Raw genomic sequence first — 25,673 nt, forward strand, 5'->3', positions numbered from 1 at the left:
TGGCCATGGACCCAAAATATCGATGTTTTGTTCCCCGAGCCACTTAGTTATCACATTTGCCTTATGGCAAGGTGCTTCATCATGCTGGAAAAGGCATTGTTCATCACCAAACTCTTCCTGGATGGTTGGGAGAAGTTACTCTCGGAGGATGTGTTGGTACCATTCTTTATTCATGGCTGTGTTCTTAGGTAAAATTATGAGTGAGGCCACTCCCTTAGCTGAGAAGAAACCCCACACATGAATGGTCGCAGGATGCTTTATTGTTGGCATGACACAGGACTGATGGTAGCGCTCACCTTGTCTTCTGCGCACAAGCTTTTTTTCCGGATGCCCCAAACAATCGGAAAGGGGATTCATCAGAGAAAATTACTTTACCATAGTCCTCAGCAGTCCAATCCCTGTACCTTTTGCAGAATATCAGTCTGTCCCTGATGTTTTTCCTGGAGAGAAGTGGCTTCTTTGCTGCCCTTCTTGACACCAGGCCATCCTCCAAAAGTCTTCGCCTCACTGTGCGTGCAGATGCACTCACACCTGCCTGCTGCCATTCCTGAGCAAGCTCTGGACTGGTGGTGCCCCGATCCCGCAGCTGAATCAACTTTAGGACATGGTCCTGGCGCTTGCTGGACTTTTTTGGGCGCCCTGAAGCCTTCTTCACAACAATTGAACTGCTTTCCTTGAAGTTCTTGATGATCTGATAAATGGTTGATTTTAGGTGCAATCTTACTGGCAGCAATATCCTTGCCTGTGAAGCACTTTTTGTGCAAAACAATGATGAAGGCACGTGTTTCCTTACAGGTAACCGTGGTTTACAGAGGAAGAGCAATGATTCCAAGCACCACCCTCCTTTTGATGCTTCCAGTCTGTTATTCAAGCTCAATCAGCATGACAAAGTGATCTCCAGCCTTGTCCTCATTAACACTCACACCTGTGTTAATGAGAGAATCACTGACATGATGTCAGCTGGTCCTTTTGTGGCAGGGCTGAATTGCAGTGGAAATGTTTTTGGGGGATTCAGTTCATTTGCATGGCAAAGAGGGACTTGGCAATTCATTTGATCACTCTTCATAACATTCTGGAGTATATGCAAATTGCCATCATACACACTGAGGCAGCAGACTTTGTGAAAATGAATATTTGTGTCATTCTCAAAACTTTTGGCCACGACTGTACACACAATAGCCCATAATGACAAAGCAAAAGCAAATGTATACAAATATATAAACTAAAATCACACATTTACATAAGTATGGCACACCTGTATTTAAGGAGTTTCTCCCATTCATTTCTGCAGATCCTCTCAAGCTCTGTCAGGTTGGATGGGGAGTGTCGCTGCACAGTTATTTTCAGGTCTCTCCAGAGATATTCGATCGGGTGCAAGTCTGGTCTCTGGCTGGGCCACCGAAAGGCCATTGAGACTTGTCCCAAAGCCACTCCTGCGTTGTCTTGGCTGTGTGCTTAACAGCCACTTACAATAGTGCATCTAAATCTTTTTAGGGGGGAGAAGGATTACTTACCCTATCCTAGGTATTCCTTGAAGAGGTGGGGTTTCAGGTGTCTCCGGAAGGTGGTGATTGACTCCGCTGTCCTGGCGTCGTGAGGGAGTTTGTTCCACCATTGGGGGCCAGAGCAGCGAACAGTTTTGACTGGGCTGAGCGGGAACTGTACTTCCTCAGTGGTAGGGAGGCGAGCAGGCCAGAGGTGGATGAACGCAGTGCCCTTGTTTGGGTGTAGGGCCTGATCAGAGCCTGGAGGTACTGAGGTGCCGTTCCCCTCACAGCTCCGTAGGCAAGCACCATGGTCTTGTAGCGGATGCGAGCTTCAACTGGAAGCCAGTGGAGAGAGCGGAGGAGCGGGGTGACGTGAGAGAACTTGGGAAGGTTGAACACCAGACGGGCTGCGGCGTTCTGGATGAGTTGTAGGGGTTTAATGGCACAGGCAGGGAGCCCAGCCAACAGCGAGTTGCAGTAATCAAGACGGGAGATGACAAGTGCCTGGATTAGGACCTGCGCCGCTTCCTGTGTGAGGCAGGGTCGTACTCTGCGGATGTTGTAGAGCATGAACCTACAGGAACGGGACACCGCCTTGATGTTAGTTGAGAACGACAGGGTGTTGTCCAGGATCACGCCAAGGTTCTTAGCGCTCTGGGAGGAGGACACAATGGAGTTGTCAACCGTGATGGCGAGATCATGGAACGGGCAGTCCTTCCCCGGGAGGAAGAGGAGCTCCGTCTTGCTGAGGTTCAGCTTGAGGTGGTGATCCGTCATCCACACTGATATGTCTGCCAGACATGCAGAGATGCGATTCGCCACCTGGTCATCAGAAGGGGGAAAGGAGAAGATTAATTGTGTGTCGTCTGCATAGCAATGATAGGAGAGACCATGTGAGGTTATGACAGAGCCAAGTGACTTGGTGTATAGCGAGAATAGGAGAGGGCCTAGAACAGAGCCCTGGGGGACACCAGTGGTGAGAGCGCGTGGTGAGGAGACAGATTCTCGCTACGCCACCTGGTAGGAGCGATCTGTCAGGTAGGACGCAATCCAAGCGTGGGCCGCGCCGGAGATGCCCAACTCGGAGAGGGTGGAGAGGAGAGGAGGATCTGATGGTTCACAGTATCGAAGGCAGCCGATAGGTCTAGAAGGATGAGAGCAGAGGAGAGAGAGTTAGCTTTAGCAGTGCGGAGCGCCTCCGTGATACAGAGAAGAGCAGTCTCAGTTGAATGACTAGTCTTGAAACCTGACTGATTTGGATCAAGAAGGTCATTCTGAGAGAGATAGCGGGAGAGCTGGCCAAGGACGGCACGCTCAAGAGTTTTGGAGAGAAAAGAGAGAAGGGATACTGGTCTGTAGTTGTTGACATCGGAGGGATCGAGTGTAGGTTTTTTCAGAAGGGGTGCAACTCTCGCTCTCTTGAAGACGGGAGGGACGTAGCCAGCGGTCAGGGATGAGTTGATGAGCGAGGTGAGGTAAGGGAGAAGGTCTCCGGAAATGGTCTGGAGAAGAGAGGAGGGGATAGGGTCAAGCGGGCAGGTTGTTGGGCGGCCGGCCGTCACAAGACGCGAGATTTCATCTGGAGAGAGAGGGAGAAAGAGGTCAGAGCATAGGGTAGGGCAGTGTGAGCAGAACTAGCGGTGTCGTTTGACTTAGCAAACGAGGATCGGATGTCATCGACCTTCTTTTCAAAATGGTTGACGAAGTCATCTGCAGAGAGGGAGGAGGGGGGGGGAGGATTCAGGAGGGAGGAGAAGGTGGCAAAGAGCTTCCTAGGGTTAGAGGCAGATGCTTGAATTTAGAATGGTAGAAAGTGGCTTTAGCAGCAGAGACAGAGAGGAAAATGTAGAGAGGGAGGGAGTGAAAGGATGCCAGGTCCGCAGGGAGGCGAGTTTTCCTCCATTTCCGCCTCGGCTGCCCGGAGCCCTGTTCTGTGAGCTCGCAATGAGTCGTCGAGCCACGGAGCGGGAGGGGAGGACCGAGCCGGCCTGGAGGATAGGGGACATAGAGAGTCAAAGGATGCAGAAAGGGAGGAGAGGAGGGTTGAGGAGGCAGAATCAGGAGATAGGTTGGAGAAAGTTTGAGCAGAGGGAAGAGATGATAGGATGGAAGAGGAGAGAGTAGCGGGGAGAGAGAGCGAAGGTTGGGACGGCGCGATACCATCCGAGTAGGGGCAGTGTGGGAAGTGTTGGATGAGAGCGAGAGGGAAAAGGATACAAGGTAGTGGTCGGAGACTTGGAGGAGAGTTGCAATGAGGTTAGTGGAAGAACAGCATCTAGTAAAGATGAGGTCAAGCGTATTGCCTGCCTTGTGAGTAGGGGGGAAGGTGAGAGGGTGAGGTCAAAAGAGGAGAGGAGTGGAAAGAAGGAGGCAGAGAGGAATGAGTCAAAGGTAGACGTGGGGAGGTTAAAGTCGCCCAGAACTGTGAGAGGTGAGCCGTCCTCAGGAAAGGAGCTTATCAAGGCATCAAGCTCATTGATGAACTCTCCGAGGGAACCTGGAGGGCGATAAATGATAAGGATGTTAAGCTTGAAAGGGCTGGTAACTGTGACAGCATGGAATTCAAAGGAGGCGATAGACAGATGGGTAAGGGGAGAAAGAGAGAAAGACCACTTGGGAGAGATGAGGATCCCGGTGCCACCACCCCGCTGACCAGAAGCTCTCGGGTGTGCGAGAACACGTGGGCGGACGAGGAGAGAGCAGTAGGAGTAGCAGTGTTATCTGTGGTGATCCATGTTTCCGTCAGTGCCAAGAAGTCAAGGGACTGGAGGGAGGCATAGGCTGAGATGAACTCTGCCTTGTTGGCCGCAGATCGGCAGTTCCAGAGGCTACCGGAGACCTGAACTCCACGTGGGTCGTACGCGCTGGGACCACCAGATTAGGTGGCCGCGGCCACGCGGGTGGAGCGTTTGTATGGTCTGTGCAGAGAGGAGAGAACAGGGATAGACAGACACATAGTTGACAGGCTACAGAAGAGGCTACGCTAATGCAAGGAGATTGGAATGACAAGTGGACTACACGTCTCGAATGTTCAGAAAGTTAAGCTTACGTAGCAAGAATCTTATTGACTAGAATGATTAAAATGATACAGTACTGCTGAAGTAGGCTAGCTGGCAGTAGCTGCGTTGTTGACACTACACTAATCAAGTCGTTCCGTTGAGTGTAATAGTTTCTACAGTGCTACTATTCGGGGCTAGCTGGCTAGCTAGCAGTGTTGTTTACGTTACGTTGCGTTAAAATAACGACAATAGCTGGCTAGCTAACCTAGGAAATCGCTCTAGACTACACAATTATCTTTGAAACAAAGACGCTATGTAGCTAGCTATGTAGCTAGCTACGATCAAACAAATCAAACCGTTGTACTGTAAATGAAATGAAATGAAAATGTGATACTACCTGACCGGGTTGTTGAATTCGATTTAGTAGACGTGTGTGTGGTGACGTTGGCTAGCTGTTAGCTGTTAGCTGTTGGCTAGCTAGCAGAGTCTCCTACGTTAAGGACGACAAATAGCTGGCTAGCGAACCTCAGTGAATTAAGATAATCACTCCAAGACTACACACTCTAAACTACATAATTATCTTGGAAACAAAGACAGCTATGTAGCTAGCTAACACTAAACTAATCAAGTCATTCAGTTGAGTGAATAGCACTACAGTGATGCTAATCTGTGGGCGTTAGCTAGCGTTTGCTAGCTCCTGGGCGAATAGCAGTAAGGCTACGTTAGGGCGACGAAATACGATAATTATGCAATTATCTCTGATACAAGGACGGCTATGTAGCTAGCTAAGAAGAATTGCTAGGATTAGACAAATCAACCGTTGTACTATAATGAAATGTAATGAAAAAGTTATACAACCTGCAGAGCGAAGTGCGAATGCGACCGCTCACTCCAACCCGGAAGTGCTATTAGGCTCACTTGATCCTAATTAGTCTCCCAGTCCCTGCCGCTGAGAGACTTCACCACATTATGATGCTGCCACCACCATGTTTAACCATAGAGAGGGTGCCAGGTTTCCTGAAGCTTGGCATTCATGCCAAAGAGTTCAATCTTGGTTTCTCCAGACTAGAGAATCTAGTTTATCATGGTCTGAGAGTTTTAGGTGCCTTTTGGCAAACTCCAAGTGGGCTGGCATGTGACTTTTACTGAGGAGTGGCTTCCATCTGGTCACTCTACCATAAAGGCCTGATTGGTGGAGTGCTGTAGAGATGGTTGTCCTTCTGGAAGGTTCTCCCATCTCCACAGAGGAGCTCTGGAGCTCTGTCAGAGTGACCATTGGGTTCTTGGTCACCTCCCTGATCAAGGCCCTTCTCCCTCAATTGCACAGAAGGTTACAAAAAGTGAATTTACTGTTGGTGTAATTAAGCATGATCCAGGAGAATGATCGAATATCACTATGTCATGGATTTCTTTAACCCAGTTTTTTATTTATTTCACCTTTATTTAACCAGGTAGGCTAGTTGAGAACAAGTTCTCATTTGCAACTGCGACCTGGCCAAGATAAAGCATAGCAGTGTGAACAGACAACACAGAGTTACACACGGAGTAAACAATTAACAAGTCAATAACACAGTAGAAAAAAAAGGGGAGTTTATATACAATGTGTGCAAAAGGCATGAGGAGGTAGGCGAATAATTACAATTTTGCAGATTAACACTGGAGTGATAAATGATCAGATGGTCATGTACAGGTAGAGATATTGGTGTGCAAAAGAGCAGAAAAGTAAATAAATAAAAACAGTGTGGGGATGAGGTAGGTGAAAATGGGTGGGCTATTTACCAATAGACTATGTACAGCTGCAGCGATCGGTTAGCTGCTCAGATAGCTGATGTTTGAAGTTGGTGAGGGAGATAAAAGTCTCCAACTTCAGCGATTTTTGCAATTCGTTCCAGTCACAGGCAGCAGAGTACTGGAACGAAAAGCGGCCAAATGAGGTGTTGGCTTTAGGGATGATCAGTGAGATACACCTGCTGGAGCGCGTGCTACGGATGGGTATTGCCATCGTGACCAGTGAACTGAGATAAGGCGGAGCTTTACCTAGCATGGACTTGTAGATGACCTGGAGCCAGTGGGTCTGGCGACGAATATGTAGCGAGGGCCAGCCGACTAGAGCATACAAGTCGCAGTGGTGGGTGGTATAAGGTGCTTTAGTGACAAAACGGATGGCACTGTGATAAACTGCATCCAGTTTGCTGAGTAGAGTGTTGGAAGCAATTTTGTAGATGACATCGCCGAAGTCGAGGATCGGTAGGATAGTCAGTTTTACTAGGGTAAGCTTGGCGGCGTGAGTGAAGGAGGCTTTGTCGCGGAATAGAAAGCCGACTCTTGATTTGATTTTCGATTGGAGATGTTTTATATGAGTCTGGAAGGAGAGTTTGCAGTCTAGCCAGACACCTAGGTACTTATAGATGTCCACATATTCAAGGTCGTAACCATCCAGGGTGGTGATGCTAGTCGGGCATGGTTAATTGTAAGAGAGCATTTTTTAAATAAAAGTGTAATAAATTCTTGAATAGCATTTCTTACTTGGAGAAAAAAATGTATTGTCTTTTGTAGTTGGGAATAGTAATCTCCAGGTGTCCTGTAAATTATTTGTAGAGATTACATTTTTCAGCCTCCTTGGAGTTTCCTTGGATTTGCTTTTTTATTGCTACGTCTGTCGATTTTATCGACTGTATGACTTTGGTGCCATGTCATTGACTGTGCCGTCATGCACCAGATTGCTATAACATATGATGTGGTTAGCTGAAACCTAAAATACCTATCCAGGATTTGTAATATCTGGCATGCATCAGAAACGTCTGAGCAGGGGAACACAACCTTTATCAAAGTAGGTAATGCTCTTTAGGCGGGGCGCCGGTGAGCTGATTGGAGGACACACAGGAGCAGTGATTGGTTTGTGGATAGTTCAATCATGGTAGCTTTACAGCTCCACAATAACAGACATCTTCCAACCTTTCTTTCAGGTCAGGGAGTGTACAGCACCACTGGAATGAGATATATTACTTTGTTGATCATCTGGCTCATAAATTCATAAGGTATAGTATAGTGTTACCTGGATACACCACTACATGTCCCAGAGAGCTCAATTAATATACACTGGTCAAGTCCAGTAAGGATGTAAACAGACATGTTATTGAACAAACTATTTGGACAAAACAGCAACACTGTGGAAATAACCCCCCCCACCCTTCTCTCTCGCTAGTCCTCAGCTGCGGATGTCCTTCATTGTGTTTTCTACAGAGGGACGGATCCTGATGAAACTCACAGAAGACAGGCAAGGCATAATCCCTCAAGCCGTTGTGCTTATGCTTTAACTACTCACAACGAACACAGGCAGGATTCACACAATACACCACCTTTAGTGACCTACTCATTTTCATCTTTGGTCAATCTTTTTTTGGAAGGTACTGTGTGCCAATCTTTCTATTGTGGGGTACAGCCCACATGATACACTGACAGTACAAATAGCCTGTATTTTTGTGTGTGTGTGTGAGCAGGGAGCAGATTCGAGCAGGCCTGGAGGAGCTCCGTATGGTGCACCCTGGGGGAGACACTTTCATGCACAAAGGGTTCCAAAGGGTGAGTAGTGGATTGGAAGCCAGTAGCTGAAGGTAACTAGGCAACAGCTTGACTTCCTACTGCAAAAATTAGAACAAGATATTTTTGTGTTCCAATAACCATTCTTATCTCTCTATATGGGTAAAAGCAGAAGACAAAATGCTGTCTCAATAAAGTATTCTTCTAAAAACCCTTCTATCTGCTCTTCCAGGCAAGTGAACAAATCTACTATGCTGGAGACAGTGAGTAAATTATTCTTGCTATTTGCACTTGGGAAAATTATTTGGGTAGAACTCTCATTATGCTCCCAGTCATAAGCAGACACGGATGAAAAGCTACCAGTACAATTCAAACCTATTGATCCTTGTTGAACCCTTTACCAAGAAACTATGGTGTCAGAAGTGTTAGAATTGAAGAGGTGTCCGATTGAATTATCCTATTATTTTCTTCCCCTTCAGTGACAGTACAGTCTGTCCTCTGAGAAGTCTTCTGTTCTGCTCTGTTGTCTTGTTCTAACTGTTGTCTTGTTGTCTTGTCCTGGTCCATCAGGTTTCCGTACAGCCAGCGTCATCATTGCCTTGACAGATGGCGAACTGAGGGAGAATCAGTTCGATCTGGCAGAGAGAGAGGTGAGAGAAATTATTGTTTTAGACCAGCAGTAATGGATGATCTATTGGCAATTGTAACGTTCGTCGTCTTCCTCTGATGAGGGGTAAGAGAGGTCGGACCAATTTGCAGCGTGGTACGTGTCCATTTTAATAAGACAAACTGAACACTACAAAAATACAAAATAACAAAGTGAAACAAACAAAACGGTCCCGTGTGGTAACAAACACTAGCACGGAAAATAATCACCCACAACTCAAAAGTGAAACCAGGCTACCTAAATATGGTTCTCAATCAGGGACAACGATAAACAGCTGCCTCTGATTGAGAATCATACCAGGCCAAACACAGAAATCCCAAAACATAGAAAAAGGAACATAGACAACCCACCCAACTCACACCCTGACCATACTAAAACAAAGACATAATAAAATAACTAAGGTCAGAACGTGACAGCAATATCTATCTATACACTCAGCGTGGGCCGAGTGGAAATAGTCAGCCACATTCCACAGGATATTCCAGTCCTGGAAGAGCAGAATTTCATACTCTACTCCCTGTCATCATATGTAATTATTATTATTAGAGTTTCCATTTCCATTTATCTATACAGCTGGTTACATCAGTTGTTTCAGCTGGTCATTTCAGTCTTTTAATTACCGGATGTTTCAATCTAGTTTATACATTGGCCAGTGGCCAGTAGTGCAGAACTTCCTAGACTTGATTAAATGTCATCAAGACCCAAGAAGTCATCATTGGCTGTGGAAGAACACTCGAAGCACTACATTTAACCATCAACAATCGATAGGGTGGACTGCTACAAAATCGCCTACGCCATTATAGACAGCAAACGCCCGTGTCTCCAAACGTCAGTCACGACTTAAGGCTAAGTACCTGCACAAACCTGCAGTAAGTAAGCCTTGGACAAGTACGCGTTGTCCGAGTCAGAAAATGCCCATATGGCCAAGAGCCTATCTTTCTGTAGCGTAAGGCAGCTCAATGTACATGAATACAACCCCTGGACAGGACGCTAGTCTGCCACAGGGCCTTACCCCGAATCGATCTCCTTAATGTTGAGTGGCAATCTAACCACCAGGCCACTGAGTTGGTTGCACAAACTGAGAAGGCTAGACAGAAACCCATCTGTCTTGCAAGCCTTCCATAGATGCTTCATAAAATCCATCCTCATCCTTTACGGATACACCTTTATACAGTGCATTGTATTGGTTTTCAAAGTATCTGACACCACAAATGAAGTTCTCTCTACTTTGGTCAATATAGAGTTATAAAAGAGCTTTCATGTCTTCTTGCGTGTCACTAGGCCGGCCGATCGCGTCAACTGGGTGCCTCTGTCTACTGTGTGGGAGTAAAAGACTTCAATGAAACCCAGGTGAGCCACATGTTTCTGTTGTGAGCAGGGGATTTAGCAGTTGGCTAGTCTCACATTATTGTTATTACACTGTTATTAAATAAAACTTCTTCTCCCTCCCCAGCTTTGGACAATAGCCGACAGTAAGGACCATGTTTTCCCTGTAAATGATGGCTTTGAGGCACTGCAAGGAGCCATTGATTCAGTAAGTAGGGCAACAATGTTAGGGGCCGGTAGAATGACGTAAACATCTGTTCACTATAGTAAGGTATAGTTTCAACATGGTTGAAAGTATACCAAGGCATACGTACTTTCAACAAATCTAACTAACATATTTACAGTTTGTGCTGTTCACCGCTGTCTCCATTATCCACATCCTTCTCTCTCTCTTTCTCCTAAGATCCTGAAGAGATCATGCATTGAGATATTGGCAGCAGAGCCCTCTAGTATCTGTGCAGGAGGTGAGTGGTGTATTGGAGTGGGTTTCATAATGGGCTCCAGCTGCATGACACTGCCACTTGTTTATTGATAAGCTGACGACACGGATCAATCCACTATGTGTTTCAACTGTGTCTAATGACACAGCAAGGGGGAAACAGATTGACTTAAATATGTGTTTGACTCTGTGTAAATGAAAAGTGCCAGCTGAAGATAAATAGGCACGGTTAAAACGTTACATCCTCTCTAGCTCAGCCTAGCCTGCATTTGGCCTGAATATTGTCCGATTTCAGATAATCACAGATCATTATGGATAATTGCTGAGCTTTTGGCCTCAGGAAATAAGGACTTGAAAATATTATTATCAACTGTAATTCCTCTTTACCAATGTTATCAAGGTGATCAAATGCCATTGATGATTCTCCCTGTTCCCTCCCTTTCATCCTGTCTTAGAGTCCTTCCAGGTGGTAGTGAAAGGAAATGGTTTCTCACATGCCCGTGAGGTGGGGAAGGTCCTTTGTAGCTTCCGCATCAATGACACTCTCACTTTGAGTAAGTGGAAGTTACGGTACCTACAATTTCCGACCATTAACCCTAATGAATCTCATCAGCAACACCCCTGTTTTTAATGAGCAGGAAACAATCTCTTTAACTTTCACACAGGATTCTAGGTGCAGGGTAATGAGGCTTAGAAATACATCTATTTCAGCAATGCCACAGTGAGTTGGCTGTTATTGACTGTGTCATCAGGCTGTGTGAGAAAAAGGCAAAGAGAAAGGATTTCAACCATCCTGAATGAAAGAGCTTAAAGGAATGAGCCTGAAAGAATACTCATTAGTTCAAGCAGGCACCAGTTGGCCTAGCTAGCAAATAACATTCTGAGAACCATATGTTTCCTGGAGCTTGGTGAGAGCCTGGTTGTCCTATGGTTATTTTGCATACAACCTTCCACAACTTTCTGGGAATGATGCAGGATAGTGGTTTGGCGTTGGAACATTCTCACCACATTTAATAATTAAGGAATTTTGTTGTTTTCTTGGTAATTCATTACTTTACCAGATTGTTTACTTGGGAGTTGAAACATAGTTACATTTCATTTAAATTTTGGTAATGTTCTAGGAACGTTCTCCAACTGGTTTGACATTGGGAATGTTCTCAAATAGTTTAGAGAATGTTAAGAAACAACATTCTTCTGTTGGAATTTCAGTACTTCAGCATAACTTTTCCTACATGTTTCCTCATGGTTCAATTTAAAACGTTCTAAAATAGTTTTGAGAACGTTAAAACGTTCTATAAAAACACAAGAAACCTTGAGTAAAGTTCAGAGAATGTTCTAAGAATGTTATTTAATATGCAGTCCATTCTCAGCATCAACAAAACTCTATCCTCTATCTTGTTAAGTGTGTTCAGGTGTGTTGGCCGCACCCACTAATTGGCCACACCTGATCTTAATGAGTGCTTGTTTCCTATGAAATTAGGTCCGTTTGAATAGACTAAAATGAACAGCATTGTATGTCAAAAAATGGCATGCTAGCCCCATCCTGGTTCCGCAGTGGACTAATTCTATAGCTAAAGAACAGAAGATTATGGGTTTAAATCTCACTGATGCTGTGTCACAATAAAAAAAAAACATGTTTTTGCATGATTAATATCTAAGGAAATGTATTTCTATGTGTTCTCTGTGCTTAGTTTAAAAAAGTTAACCCAAAACAAGGTAGCAGTATTGTTAAAAGTAAGAGCGTTAATTAAACCTCCCATGAAACTTTAAAGGAACCAGAGTAAAAAGTTATCTGAACCTTGGGCCAATGTAGAGCAGCAGAATCCCACAAGGTGGCCTACACATGACAAAAAATGTGCCTTTGGGCCAAGAAAGAACTTCTTTGCAACTGTGGTACAAACCTTTTGATGAAAGGCCCTCACTGGCAGCAAATTACAACTAATGGAGTCTGCAGCAGTGCATTGGCAGATCTGAGTTAGCGATGTAATGTGGTTTCTTTGTTCCTTTGCATTCATCCACAACTAATATAGCACATCTGCTGTAGGCTGGGTGCCTCTGGGGATCAAGCCAGGTAAAAGGCTCTCTGAAGCTTCAAGAGCCAGGGTTTATTTCCAGTAAAAAATTATAATTTCCAGTAGATCAGGGACTTGCAATCACATCCTTTGATAAGCAATCTTAAGTATAGAGAGCAGTCCAATTCTTACACTGAAGTCTAATTTCTGCAGTCTTCCCTCAGGCAGTAGGGGAAATTGGGCTATGTTTGCCTTGGCCACAAGCAAGAGCAACCTGGTCTCATATGATTCTGTATGTAAATCCGAGACACCCATTTAGTATGATACTTACTGTATGTTACATTTCCTATGGTATCTGGTAATTTGTGGATGTCCATCATCCATTTAGTATGATATGTTACGAATTACAATTCATATATGTAACGAATTTTCAAAAAGTACAATATGTTATGAATTTACAAAACGTTAAATAATGTTACGAATTTGCAAAATGTATGATATGTTATGAATTTTACTTTGGTTTGCTAACGTTGGCTAGCTGGCTAACATTAGCTAGGCTAGGGGTTAGGGTTAATGTTAGGAGTAAGGGGAAGGGTTAGGTAAAAGGGTTAAGATTAGGGTTAGCTAACATGCTTAGTAGTTGCAAAGTAGCTAAAAAGTAGTAAGTAGTTCAAAAGTTACTAATTGGCTAAAATTGTCCGTGATGAGATTCGAACAAGCAAACTTTGGGTTGCTAGACCCACCCAACCAACCACCCTCCTTTCATTTTTGCCTTAAGCAACCTTCTGCCTTATGTACTGTAACCAGACCAAATGTAACATATCATACTCATTTGAGTGTCCTGGATTTACATTTACTATGTTACACCTAGTCTATGAGACCAGGCTGTCAAGAGGGGTTTAGCATGCCTACTGTTCTTACAAATCCTAATGATTTTTGGTCTGTGTGTACACACACACACACACACACACACACACACACACACACACACACACACACACACACACACACACACACACACACACACACACACACACACACACACACACACACACACACAGAGCTTTCCTTCAGCTGGTTTAATACTTAAGGCTTCTCAGATGTACAGAGGGAATGTGGATCTCCTGACATTCTGTCAGCCAGGCTAAATAAACCATACTCACGCTGAAGGATTTCAGTTGATTTAAGGTCTAGAAAGACAATAACAAAGCAAGGAATTTTCACGATTTGTCTCAATGTATTTCAATTTGAATTATATTATTTGAATCACTTTGAACTACAACTCGTTGGAATTATGCTAATTTAACTATGATTATTACGTTAATACTACAGTTTGTAAATGGACTCGCTCCAGTACTCTATTTTGCTTGTTTTTGTTTTTATTTCCATGCACCTCTTGCTGAATGCATAGCTATAGGATTTCTAGTCTGGGGATTATCTACATACAGGTGACTTGTCTACTGTATACACTATTAGGTATTCATATACACACATAATCTAAAGTGTAATCTTCTATAATCCCATAGTGAAAAGGCCATTGGTAGTGAGAGACACCTACCTTCTGTGCCCAGCTCCCGTATTGGAAGAAGAAGGGACGTAAGTGACTATTTAACTCTCACATCCCCACTGCTTTAATTGATGCATGTCAAACCCAACTCATGAAATGCAACCCATCTCTCAAGTCAATACAGTATTTTATCAGAAAAGCAGCTATCCTTGGTCTCTGGAATGAAAGAGGGATGTGTTGATTAGAGGAATACAAATAAACAGTGTAGGTAATTATACCCTCCCTCACCTCTCACTTCCTCTCACCTCCTCCATCCCCCCTCTCCTCCCTTTCACCTCTCCCCTCCCTCTCACCTACTCCATCCCCCTTCTCCTCCCTCTCACCTCTCCCCTTCCTCTCCCTCTCACCTCTCCCCTTCCCCTCCCTCTCACCTATCCCCTCCCTCCCTCTCACCTCCCCATCCCCTCTCTCCCTCCTTCTCAACTCCCCATCCCTTCTCTCTCACTCACCTCTCCCCTCCCTCCCTCTCACCTCCCCATCCCTTCTCTCACCTCCCTCCCCCCCTCCTCTCAATATCCTCTCTCACCTCTCCCTCCTCATCTCCCCATCCCCTCTCTCTCACCTCTCTCTCTCTCTCTCTCTCTCTCTCACCTCTCCATCTCTCACATCCTCTCACTTCCCCATCCCCTCTCACCTCCCCCATCCCCTCTCTCTCACCTCTCCCCTCACTCTCACCTCCCCATCCGCTCTTTCACCTCTCCCTCCCTCCCTCCCTCCCGCTCACCTCCCCTATCCCCTCTCACCTCCTTCAGTGAAGCTACCCTCCACGTCAGTATGAACAATGGCCTGAGTTTCATATCTAGCTCCGTCACCATCACCACAGTCAGCTGTGTAAGTACCAACCCTTCTCCACCTCTCTACATAGGAAAATCTCTCAACCATGGTTACATGGAGTATTGTGCTTCTAATAGAATGGTTTATTTTAGTACTTTACTCTTCTGTATCTATTTCTAGGAGGTGATAGAGCTTGTGTTCAAGCAGTGATAGAGCTTGTGTTCTAACCTTATTTCCTCTCCCTGCCTCCCCTAGTCTGATGGCACATTTTTGGCCATAGCTCTGCTCATCCTGCTGCTCCTGCTGACGCTGGCTCTGCTCTGGTGGTTCTGGCCTCTCTGCTGCACAGTGGTAACATCTCTCTCATTATCAACCTCTCACATTCAAAACAATTTCCTGTACCCAAGCAGAGACTCTGCCATGTTGTATGCATGTGTCAATAGGATAGTCATTAACTCCTGTGGAACAGAATATTAGGATTCCGTGTCTTTTCCATCTTTGCAGATCATCCACGAGCCTCCACCTCCAGTAATGGAGGACAGCTCTGTGAGTAAAGCTTTTTTTCTTATTATTTACTGTCTCTAGGCCCGTGCCTCCTGTAGAGTTGAAACGCCACTATCATACCATAAAATCAGACTCTCTGTGTCTCTCTCTGTCTCCTGTTGTCCGATCTGAAAACAGCCGGCAGCCTCTCCCTCAAAGATCTCTGAGAACCTGTAGAAGCATGATAGGGATTAGACTGAGTTATTGACTCACAGCTGACATTTTCCATTTTGACCCGACACAAGTTCCACTCAATGGTGCTGGATGCAGCCAGGACCAGACTGGGCGGATTGTCTGATCTTGTTTGTTTTTTTAAAATATGTTTTTTCTGTCCGGTAAACTGGAAAGCAGCCCAGCTCTTTAGGTAGAGAGGAGTTTAGTTATGCTACAAGTTTAGTTACAACAATTGTCAGGCTCTCAGACGTGGTTGGAGCTTCTAACAGGATGACTCCCTGGCCACACCACACAAGGATGCCATGCTACCTACTTCTTTGTGAGACTTAGTTGAACTTGATCAGGACATCAAGTTTAGCGTGATGCCTGCCTTACTTGTTTGGCACAATACCACTGGTATTGTTGATTTGAACTTGCTAAATGGAGTAGTAGGCATCTGATATTATGAACATTTTAGGGCAAAGCTACCATCTGAGGGATCTATTTTTCCCTGTGTTAGGATGAGGATGAGGACGGGTGTCCCAAGAAGAGGTGGCCCACTGTGGATGCTTCATACTACGGTGGCCGAGGTGTTGGTGGCATCAAGAGAATGGAGGTGAGAAAGACATTCACTGACTGTTGTACTCGGCCTGGTGTGCCCTTCATCCAACTACGGCTCAGCTCTGCTCATTATAATACCATTCCCCTGCCACTGACTGGCTGCTGTTGCTTGTCCTTGCTCAGGTCCGCTGGGGTGACAAGGGTTCCACTGAGGAGGGGGCCAAACTGGAGAAAGCCAAGAATGCCCGTGTCAGGATGCCAGAGCAGGAGTTTGACATGCCACTAACACACACTTTCAACAATGGCATTCACAAACCAATCAGTCCCCAGAAGTGGTACTCTCCTATAAAGGTATTGTATCCAGCTAGCATATTTGGTTCCTTGGAAGTTGTGTGAAGCTACGTTAATTATAGGTAATAAAATAATGTTCTGAGAACATGTTTCAATAAGACATCTAATAACACTGCTAGCTGTTTTGAACTCCAGATAGGACACTTGGACATGTATTTGCTTAGGCATTAATCATGCAAACACATCCCTTTTTTAAATTGTGGCATGGCCTCAGTGAGATTCAAACCCATGATCTTCTGTTCTCTATCCATGGAATTAGTCCACTGCACCACCAGGATGGAGCTAGCATCTCATGTTTTTTTTTACACGTACAAAGCTTTTCATTTTAGTCTATTCAAACAGGCCCACTTTCAAAGGAAACATGACTCATTAAGATCCGGTGTGCCCAATTAGTGGGCGCGGCCAACACACCTGAACACGCTTAACAAGATAGAGGTTAGTGAGAGTTTTGTTGACGCTGAGGACAGAATGTATATGTTTTAAAATAACATTCTTAGAATGTTAATGTTTTCTAGAAAGTTGTTTCTTAATGTTCTTCAAACAATTTGAGAACATTACTTTAAATAGAACCATGAGGAAACCTGTAGGAAATAAGCCTTATCCACATTCCATGATCGAGCGTTCTGAACACACTTCCTATCGGTTTGGCAATTTCCGGTCAGTCTAGTTGTTATCGACGATATAACGTTACCACCACTATGTCGCAGTTTTTTACTAGGTGTCTTCAGGACTTACCTCAAATTAATATCGAATTGTTACATCAGCCTCCAAGACTCCAGCTAGCAAGATTGAAAAGGGGTTCAAGATGTATATAGGAAGCTACATAGACAACTATGAAGGTAAGTACCAAGTCAGTGACATATATAACGTTAGCAAGCTACACTCATTAGCTAGCTAATTTAACTATTAACTGTAGCTAACTAGTTAGTAAAATGGCGTGACTTTGACTGAATCTACCTGAGAATGTGTGTGTTTTCGTTAGCTTGGTTCAGTTATGCTTGCTAGCTAAAAATAATTGTTATTCATGTCTTCTACACAGTATCTAACAAATATACATTGACAGGGGAGATCACCGTGAGGGCTGCCTGCCACAGGTCCATGAGGAAGAGTGAAAAGCCGCACAGCATGAGAGTAGGGAAAGGTTATAGATAGATATTAGGGACCTTGTTAAACATCTCCTGTGAGAAACTGTCATCATGGTCAAAATGTGTTGGAGACAGTGTCAACGTTTAATCTTATCAGAAGATAGATATTAAGGATGGGTCCCAATCCCAATTTAGAATTGCTCACTTAACAGGTTATTTGGTAAAGATCTGTTGATGCAGTGTTTGGTAGTTTGTTACTGAAACACAATGTATTCCTGTATAGTTAAATGAGCCCCTAGTTAAGAAGACTAGACACTACTATGTTTATTGTTATTCATTCTCACTTCAGTCTTTCATCACACTTATCTTCACAGATTGTGTTAAAGCACTCCGTACCAGTGATAGTGGTCCAAAGCCACTGCTCCTGTGTTGCAGGAAGTGTTCTGTGTATGCAGACCATGGAGATGAAGAGGGGGCTGGCCATGGAGCCAGTGGCTGTACAGGAGGAGTACTGCACACTGAAGAATGTTAACATCTTTCCGTGTGGCTTCGTAGTGCACCAAGATGCTCCGTGGTTAGGATCCTCTCCAGATGGAATCATATTCGATCCCAGTGTGAGACCACACTGTCAGAGCAAAAACCAAGCCATGAGATCAAAGGAATTGTCCATAGAGCTCCGAGACAGAATTGTGTCCAGGCACAGATATGGGGAAGGGTACCAAAACATTTCTGCAGCATTGAAAGTCCCCAAGAACACACTGGCCTCCATCATTCTTAAATGGAAGACGTTTGGAACCACCAAGACTCTTTCTAGAGCTAGCCACCTGGCCAAACTGAGCAATCGGGGGAGAAGGGCCTTGGTCAGGGAGGTGACAAAGAACCGGATGGTCACTCTGACAGAGATCTAGAGTTCCTCTGTGGAGATGGGAGAACATTCGAGAAGGACAACCATCTCTGCAGCACTCCACCAATCAGGCCTTTATGGTAGAGTGGCCATACGGAAGCCACTCCTCAGTAAAAGCACATGACCGCCCTCTTGGAGTTTGCCAAAAGGCACCTAAAGACTCTCAGACCATGAGCAACAAGATTCTCTAGTCTGATGAAACCAAAATTGAAGTCTTTGGCCTGAATGCCAAGCATCACGTCTGGAGGAAACCTGACACCATACCTACGGTGAAGCATGGTGCTGGCAGCATCATGCTGTAGGGATGTTTTTCAGCGGCATGGACTGGTATACTAGTCAGGATCGAGGCCAAGCTCAACGGTGCAAAGTACATGAGATCCTTGATGAAAATCTTCCAACAGGACAATGACACTAAGCACACAACCAAGACAACGTAGGAGTGGCTTCGGGACAAGTCTCTGAATGTCCTTGAGTGGCTCAGCCAGAGCCCGGCTTAAACACAATCTAATGTCTCTGGAATGACCTACAAATAGCTCCCCATCCAACCGGACAGAGTTTGAGAGGAATGGGAGAAACTCCCCAAATACAGATGTGCCAAGCTTGTAGCATCATACACAAGAAGACTAGGCTGTAATCGATGCCAAAGGTGCTATAACAAAGTACTGCGTAAAGGGTCCGAATAGTTATGTAAATGTAATATTTTATTTATTAAATTTGAAAAAAAAGTTTTTGCTTTGTCATTGAGGTATTGTAAGTAGATTGATGAAAATATAATTTAATACATTTTTGAATAAAGCTGTAATGTAACAAAATGTGAAAAAAGTCAAGGGGTCTGAATACTTTCTGAATGCACTCTATATACTGTATATATTAGACATAGATTATCAAGTGCAAACTATCTACCAATCAGGTTTGGGGTCGATTAGGAAAATTCTGAATTGAATTCAAACTATGAATTTGAATTGGCCACACCCCACAGGAAGCAGAATTTGAGATGAATTTCAATTAAATTAAATAGAATTCAAATCAGAGCAATTCAACTGAGAAGTGAAACCTGAGTCTCATTCCCTTGACAAATCTTTTATCATAAGGATATGCCACATACAGTACTAATTCAAGAATACACATACCACTTGAAATATTAGTTTGATTGTAACTCAAAGACCTCAACCAGTATTTTTCTTTGTCATGAGATGTTGGGGCTCCCAAGTGGCGCAGCGGTCTAAGTCATCCCAGTGCTTGAGGCATCACTACAGACACTCTGGTTTCGATTCCAGGCTGGATCACAACCGGCCGTCATTGGGAGTCCCATAGGGCGGCGCACAACTGGCCCAGCGTTGGCCGGTGTAGGCCATCATTGTAAATAAGAAATGTGTTCTTAAATGACTTCTTAAAAACAATATATACAAATATTATATTTTTCCCTTCCATACTACAATGTCCGATCGAATGCATCCTGGGAAATGTGTTTTTTTTTATATTTAAAAACATTAAGGGAATTATTAATCATAGACAACCCACAACATAATCTTATATTTACAGACCTCTAATTGTTTCAAATTTGTTTAGGAGAATGTTTCAACCTTTTGCTACCTGGTATAAACATTTTCATGGTGATGTGTAGTATAAATAAGCCATTTAATCAATCAATCTAATTTTATTTATATAGCCCTTCGTACATCAGCTGATATCTCAAAGTGCTGTACAGAAACCCAGCCTAAAACCCCAAACAGCAAGCAATGCAGGTGTAGAAGCACGGTGGCTAGGAAAAACTCCCTAGAAAGGCCAAAACCTAGGAAGAAACCTAGAGAGGAACCAGGCTATGTGGGGTGGCCAGTCCTCTTCTGGCTGTGCCGGGTGGAGATTATAACAGAACATGGCCAAGATTTTCAAATGTTCATAAATGACCAGCATGGTCGAATAATAACAAGGCAGAACAGTTGAAACTGGAGCAGCAGCACAGTCAGGTGGACTGGGGACAGCAAGGAGTCATCATGTCAGGTCGTCCTAGGGCACGGTCCTTGGGCTCAGGTCCTCCGAGAGAGAGAAAGAAAGAGAGAATTAGAGAGAGCATATGTGGGGTGGCCAGTCCTCTTCTGGCTGTGCTGGGTGGAGATTATAACAGAACATGGCCAAGATGTTCAAATGTTCATAAATGACCAGCATGGTCAAATAATAGTAAGGCAGAACAGTTGAAACTGGAGCAGCAGCATGGCCAGGTGGACTGGGGACAGCAAGGAGCCATCATGTCAGGTAGTCCTGGGGCATGGTCCTAGGGCTCAGGTCCTCCGAGAGAAAGAAAGGAGAGAATTAGAGAACGCACACTTAGATTCACACAGGACACCGAATAGGACAGGAGAATTACTCCAGATATAACAAACTGACCCTAGCCCCCCGACACAAACTACTGCAGCATAAATACTGGAGGCTGAGACAGGAGGGGTCAGGAGACACTGTGGCCCCATCCGAGGACACCCCCGGACAGGGCCAAACAGGAAGGATATAACCCCACCCACTTTGCCAAAGCACAGCCCCCACACCACTAGAGGGATATCTTCAACCACCAACTTACCATCCTGAGACAAGGCTGAGTATAGCCCACAAAGATCTCCGCCACGGCACAACCCAAGGGGGGCGCCAACCCAGACAGGATGACCACAACAGTGAATCAACCCACTCAGGTGACGCACCCCCTGCAGGGACGGTATGAGAGAGCCCCAGTAAGCCAGTGACTCAGCCCCTGTAAAAGGGTTAGAGGCAGAGAATCCCAGTGTAAAGAGGGGAACCGGCCAGGCAGAGACAGCAAGGGCGGTTCGTTGCTCCAGAGCCTTTCCGTTCACCTTCCCACTCCTGGGCCAGACTACACTCAATCATATGACTCACTGAAGAGATGAGTCTTCAGTAAAGACTTAAAGGTTGAGACCGAGTTTGCGTCTCCGACATGGGTAGGCAGACCGTTCCATAAAAATGGAGCTCTATAGGAGAAAGCCCTGCCTCCAGCTGTTTGCTTAGAAATTCTAGGGACAATTAGGAGGCCTGCGTCTTGTGACCGTAGCGTACGTGTAGGTATGTACGGCAGGACCAAATCAGAGAGATAGGTAGGAGCAAGCCCATGTAATGCTTTGTAGGTTAGCAGTAAAACCTTGAAATCAGCCCTTGCTTTGACAGGAAGCCAGTGTAGAGAGGCTAGCACTGGAGTAATATGATCAAATTTTTGGGTTCTAGTCAGGATTCTAGCAGCCGTATTTAGCACTAACTGAAGTTTATTTAGTGCTTTATCCGGGTAGCCGGAAAGTAGAGCATTGCAGTAGTCTAACCTAGAAGTTAGATGTAATTTAATTACATTCTACTTCCTCTAATTCAAATTATGCTTCGTGTGGGGTGTGGCCAATTCAAATTCAATTAAGATTTAAGAATTGAATTGGAATTAAAGAGAGATTTGCAAACTCAATTCAGAATTGACTCCAACCCCTACCAAAACCCAATCTATGATTAAAACACTTCTTAATTAGTTGCAGCCTTCCTGAAGTGTCATTGTTTCCAGGAAGTTTGCTTCAAAACATCCCAGTCAGCTGGATGAGTGGTTATATGAACCAGACATGAACTGAGCTGACCTCAGGAAGATGAAATCTGCAGAGCAGAGGGAAGCTGGTACTAGTCCCAACACAATACATTATTTGCCCTTTATCTCTACTTACTCTCCTCACTGACTATTATTATGTCATGGAGCTTAGCTTTTGATAGTCAGCCAGCCAGACACACACAGTTGTTAGACTGATCTAAAGACCTGTTTACTGGCATATACAGAATAGAAACAAACCAGAGCGGAGTAAAGCATCTGACAGGCATTCAGGCAGGTAATAGTGTTATCATCATATTGTCATCTACTATGTGACATTCTTCTCTTTCATTTATTGTGCCCATCTCTGTTCAGGGCAAGCTGGATGCTCTGTGGGTGTTTCTGAGGAAAGGCTATGATAGGGTGTCTCTGATGAGACCCTATCCTGGAGACAAGGTAAGACACAAACAAACGGCACAGAGAAAGACACGTCCCACACTTGCTACCAGCGGTCACTGCACTGGATGATACGAGGATATGCAGAGTCATGGAAGGCACTTTTAGCAACTCATTAAGAAAGCCAGTGTGACTGAGGCTTACATGTAGGTCAGAGAAGGATAGATTCCAGGGGCTTTTCCTTCAGAGCTCTTCTAAGGGATGGTAAGGCCCACTGGCCCAGCACTTCATTATACTGTTATGTAAGAAAATTATTTTTTTTAAATGCAATCAGATGAAACCGTTTAGGAGGTAGAGACCACAATATGTAATGCCTAGGCCCACTCCGTTGCAAATCCTCAACAGAAAGAACTCAAACCCCTGGAAAATTGTGGGAAAGAACAAGGTCTGGAGCCAAGACCACAGTCAGAGGAGCAAAGCAGACAGAATGGAAAATAGAGGGGGAAGCTTCAGTACCATCTTTATTTTTTATTCTCTTTTTGCACATTACATTTTTTTTTCAATGGTTCTTCCAGCAGTTTTTCTAAAAAAGAAATCTCCATCAAAACTATTCCACCAGGCAGCTGAGGAGGGAATTTTGATGAACTCCTTAAACTCATCACGTTGGCAATTTTGGAAGCCAATTAAAGCTTTTAAATGCCTTCAATGCCCATTTCTTCATTAAATCATCTGCCCTGGCCAAATGCTTTAAACACTTCCAGCCAGGCAGTAAATAATCCACTAGAAAGGTTGCAGCTGATTGTAATAATAACGGTGTACAGACAGAGTGGCTGTGAGGAAGGCATAACGTATCCTGGCATATACAGGCTGAAGAAGCTGAGGTGCTAATATTGCTCCAACCTGAAGGAATGTGTTTAAATCTGCTGAAGCCATTAAGGACAGATGACTAGTCACTACCCACATCCCCACCTTCCCGTAACTCAAGCCTAGCTGGGAGTTTTGTTTTTATATGGCCTCAATGACAGCTGTGGATAGTAGGATAGGGCGAACCATCCACACAATTTCCTCCCTTCCCATCTTTCATAAGCTGTTGCTACCTCATTAAATCTCCTTGTTTTTGTATGACTGAATTGAACATTTACAGCCAAACAAAAGACAAGATGGAGTCAGCATAATATTCAGAAAGGAAAACAATGAAGATGATAATGAGAGATTGGTCATACTAATTAGAATATGTTCAAAGATTCATCCACCCAGGACACATACATTAACATTGAGGAAAATACATGGTTAGTAACAGGCCTCATTAGGATATGTGTTGATGATAATATATCCACGATAACAATCCGGACATACCCCAAACTAATGGAGATATCCGTACCATGCTAGAGCCTGTACTGCAGCATTCAATGTCAGCAGAATGAACCCCGATGACTCCATGGTGTGTGACATGTAAAAGGCAAGCATGTACGAGCTCCGCAAATCCATTAAGGGATGCAAAAAGTACATACAGACTCAATTGATGTTTGGACAACTCAGACTCTCAACACATCTGGCAAGGACTACAGACCATCTCGGACTACAAAGGCAAATCCAGCTGTGGTACCCACCGAAGCCTCCCTCCCAGACGAGCTCAACACATTCTATGCTCGCTTCGAGGCAGACAATACCGAGCCATCCTGGAGGAATCTCGCTGCTCCGGACGACCAGGTGCTTTCGCTCTCCGAGGCTGATGTGAGGGAAAACTCTCAAAAGAGTGAACACCTAGATGGCAGCCCTGGCTGCTTCTTCAGAGTGTGTGCTGATCAGCTGGCGTACGTCTTCTCTGACATCTTCAACCTGTCCCTCTTCTAAGCTGTAGTCGCCACCTGCTTCAAGGAGACCATCATCATCCCAGTGCCAAAGGAAAAACTAAGTGACATGCCCAAATGACTATCGCCCCCATCGCACTCACTCCATCATGAAGTGCCTCGAGAGGCTGGTCGTGGCCCACATCAAGGCCCAGGCACACTGGACCCACTCCAATTTACCTACTGCTCCAACAGATCCCTGGAAGATGCCATTTCCATCTCTATTCATACGGATGTTACACATCTGGACAAAAGGAATCCTTATGTGAGAATGCTGTTCATTGACTACAGTTCAGCATTCAACACTATTGTTCCCTCCATGTCAGAGCCCTGGGTCTGGACACCACCCTCTGCAACTAGATCCTGGACTTCCTGATAGGCAGACCAGACCGCAGGTTGTGAGGATTGGCAACAACACCTTCTCCACACTGACTCTTAACACAGGGGCCCCCCAGGGGTGTGTCCTCAGCCCTCCACTGTACTCCCTGTTAGAGGTCTTCATTGATCCACCTGTACCCGAATACCCGAGACACGATCCGGGACCTGAGCGGGTTCAGATCCAGAATTCTAAATAATATCACAGGTTTGGGTCGGATCTGATATGATTGTCACAGGTCTTGGGGTAGGTGTAATTTTAACGGACTTGTTCAAAAGTTTGGAGTCACTTAGAAATATCCTTGTTTTTGAAAGAAAAGCAAATTTGTTTGTCCATTAAAATAACATAAAATTGATCAGAAATACAGTGTAGACGTTAATGTTGTAAATGACTATTGTAGCTGGAAACCATAATAAGGCACGGTCCCATGTCGCAAGGATCTGTACACAATTCTTGGAAGCTAAAAATGTCCCAGTTCTTCCATGGCCTGCATACTCACCAGACATGTCACCCATTGAGCATGTTTGGGATGCTCTGGGTCAACGTGTGAGAGGGTTCCAGTTCCCACCAATATCCAGCAACTTCACACAGCCATTGAAGTGGAGTGAGACAACATTCCACAGGTCACAATCAACAGCCTGATCAACTCTATGCGAAGGAGATATGTCACACTGCATGAGCCAAATGGTGGTCACACCAGATACTGACTGGTTTTCTGATCCATGGCCCTACTTATAGCTCAGTAAAATGGTTGCATGTTGCATTTAAATTTTTGTTCAGTGTCGTTCACTCATATCCATTCCCCTATGACAGTGTAGAAGTAGTACCATAACCTGTCCAATAAATGGCAAGGTGTAGGCCTGTTCAAAGCATAAACAAATCTGGATTCTGTGATCTTAATATTGTGGTATCTGGATCAGAATGATCTTATCTGATCCTTTTCTGAAAAACTTGATCAAAATCAATCAGATTGTATGGCAAAAAACGGGGATTACAGTATCCAGGTCATTCCAAATTAAATCAAATGTTATTTGTCACATACACATGGTTAGCAGATGTTAATGCGAATGTAGCGAAATGCTTC

The 25,673-nt window shown here is 44.5% G+C and overlaps 1 protein-coding gene across 3 annotated transcripts in view; it reads left to right on the plus strand.

The window, feature by feature from the left end:
* Positions 1-25,673, plus strand: part of antxr1b (ANTXR cell adhesion molecule 1b) — a 42,099-nt gene that overhangs the window by 14,105 nt on the left and 2,321 nt on the right. For all 3 annotated transcript variants that reach the window (XM_052525745.1, XM_052525746.1, XM_052525747.1), the window contains exons 3-18: positions 7,453-7,524; positions 7,692-7,763; positions 7,987-8,068; positions 8,259-8,289; positions 8,597-8,676; positions 9,975-10,043; positions 10,147-10,227; positions 10,423-10,483; positions 10,914-11,012; positions 13,997-14,066; positions 14,790-14,868; positions 15,067-15,162; positions 15,316-15,357; positions 16,028-16,123; positions 16,252-16,419; positions 22,343-22,423. In XM_052525745.1, the coding sequence (XP_052381705.1) occupies positions 7,453-7,524; positions 7,692-7,763; positions 7,987-8,068; positions 8,259-8,289; positions 8,597-8,676; positions 9,975-10,043; positions 10,147-10,227; positions 10,423-10,483; positions 10,914-11,012; positions 13,997-14,066; positions 14,790-14,868; positions 15,067-15,162; positions 15,316-15,357; positions 16,028-16,123; positions 16,252-16,419; positions 22,343-22,423 (1,279 nt within the window). The remainder of the gene's footprint in view (positions 1-7,452; positions 7,525-7,691; positions 7,764-7,986; positions 8,069-8,258; positions 8,290-8,596; positions 8,677-9,974; positions 10,044-10,146; positions 10,228-10,422; positions 10,484-10,913; positions 11,013-13,996; positions 14,067-14,789; positions 14,869-15,066; positions 15,163-15,315; positions 15,358-16,027; positions 16,124-16,251; positions 16,420-22,342; positions 22,424-25,673) is intronic.

Source organism: Oncorhynchus keta, chromosome 9 (genome assembly GCF_023373465.1).
Source record: "Oncorhynchus keta strain PuntledgeMale-10-30-2019 chromosome 9, Oket_V2, whole genome shotgun sequence".
Lineage (NCBI taxonomy): Eukaryota > Metazoa > Chordata > Actinopteri > Salmoniformes > Salmonidae > Oncorhynchus > Oncorhynchus keta.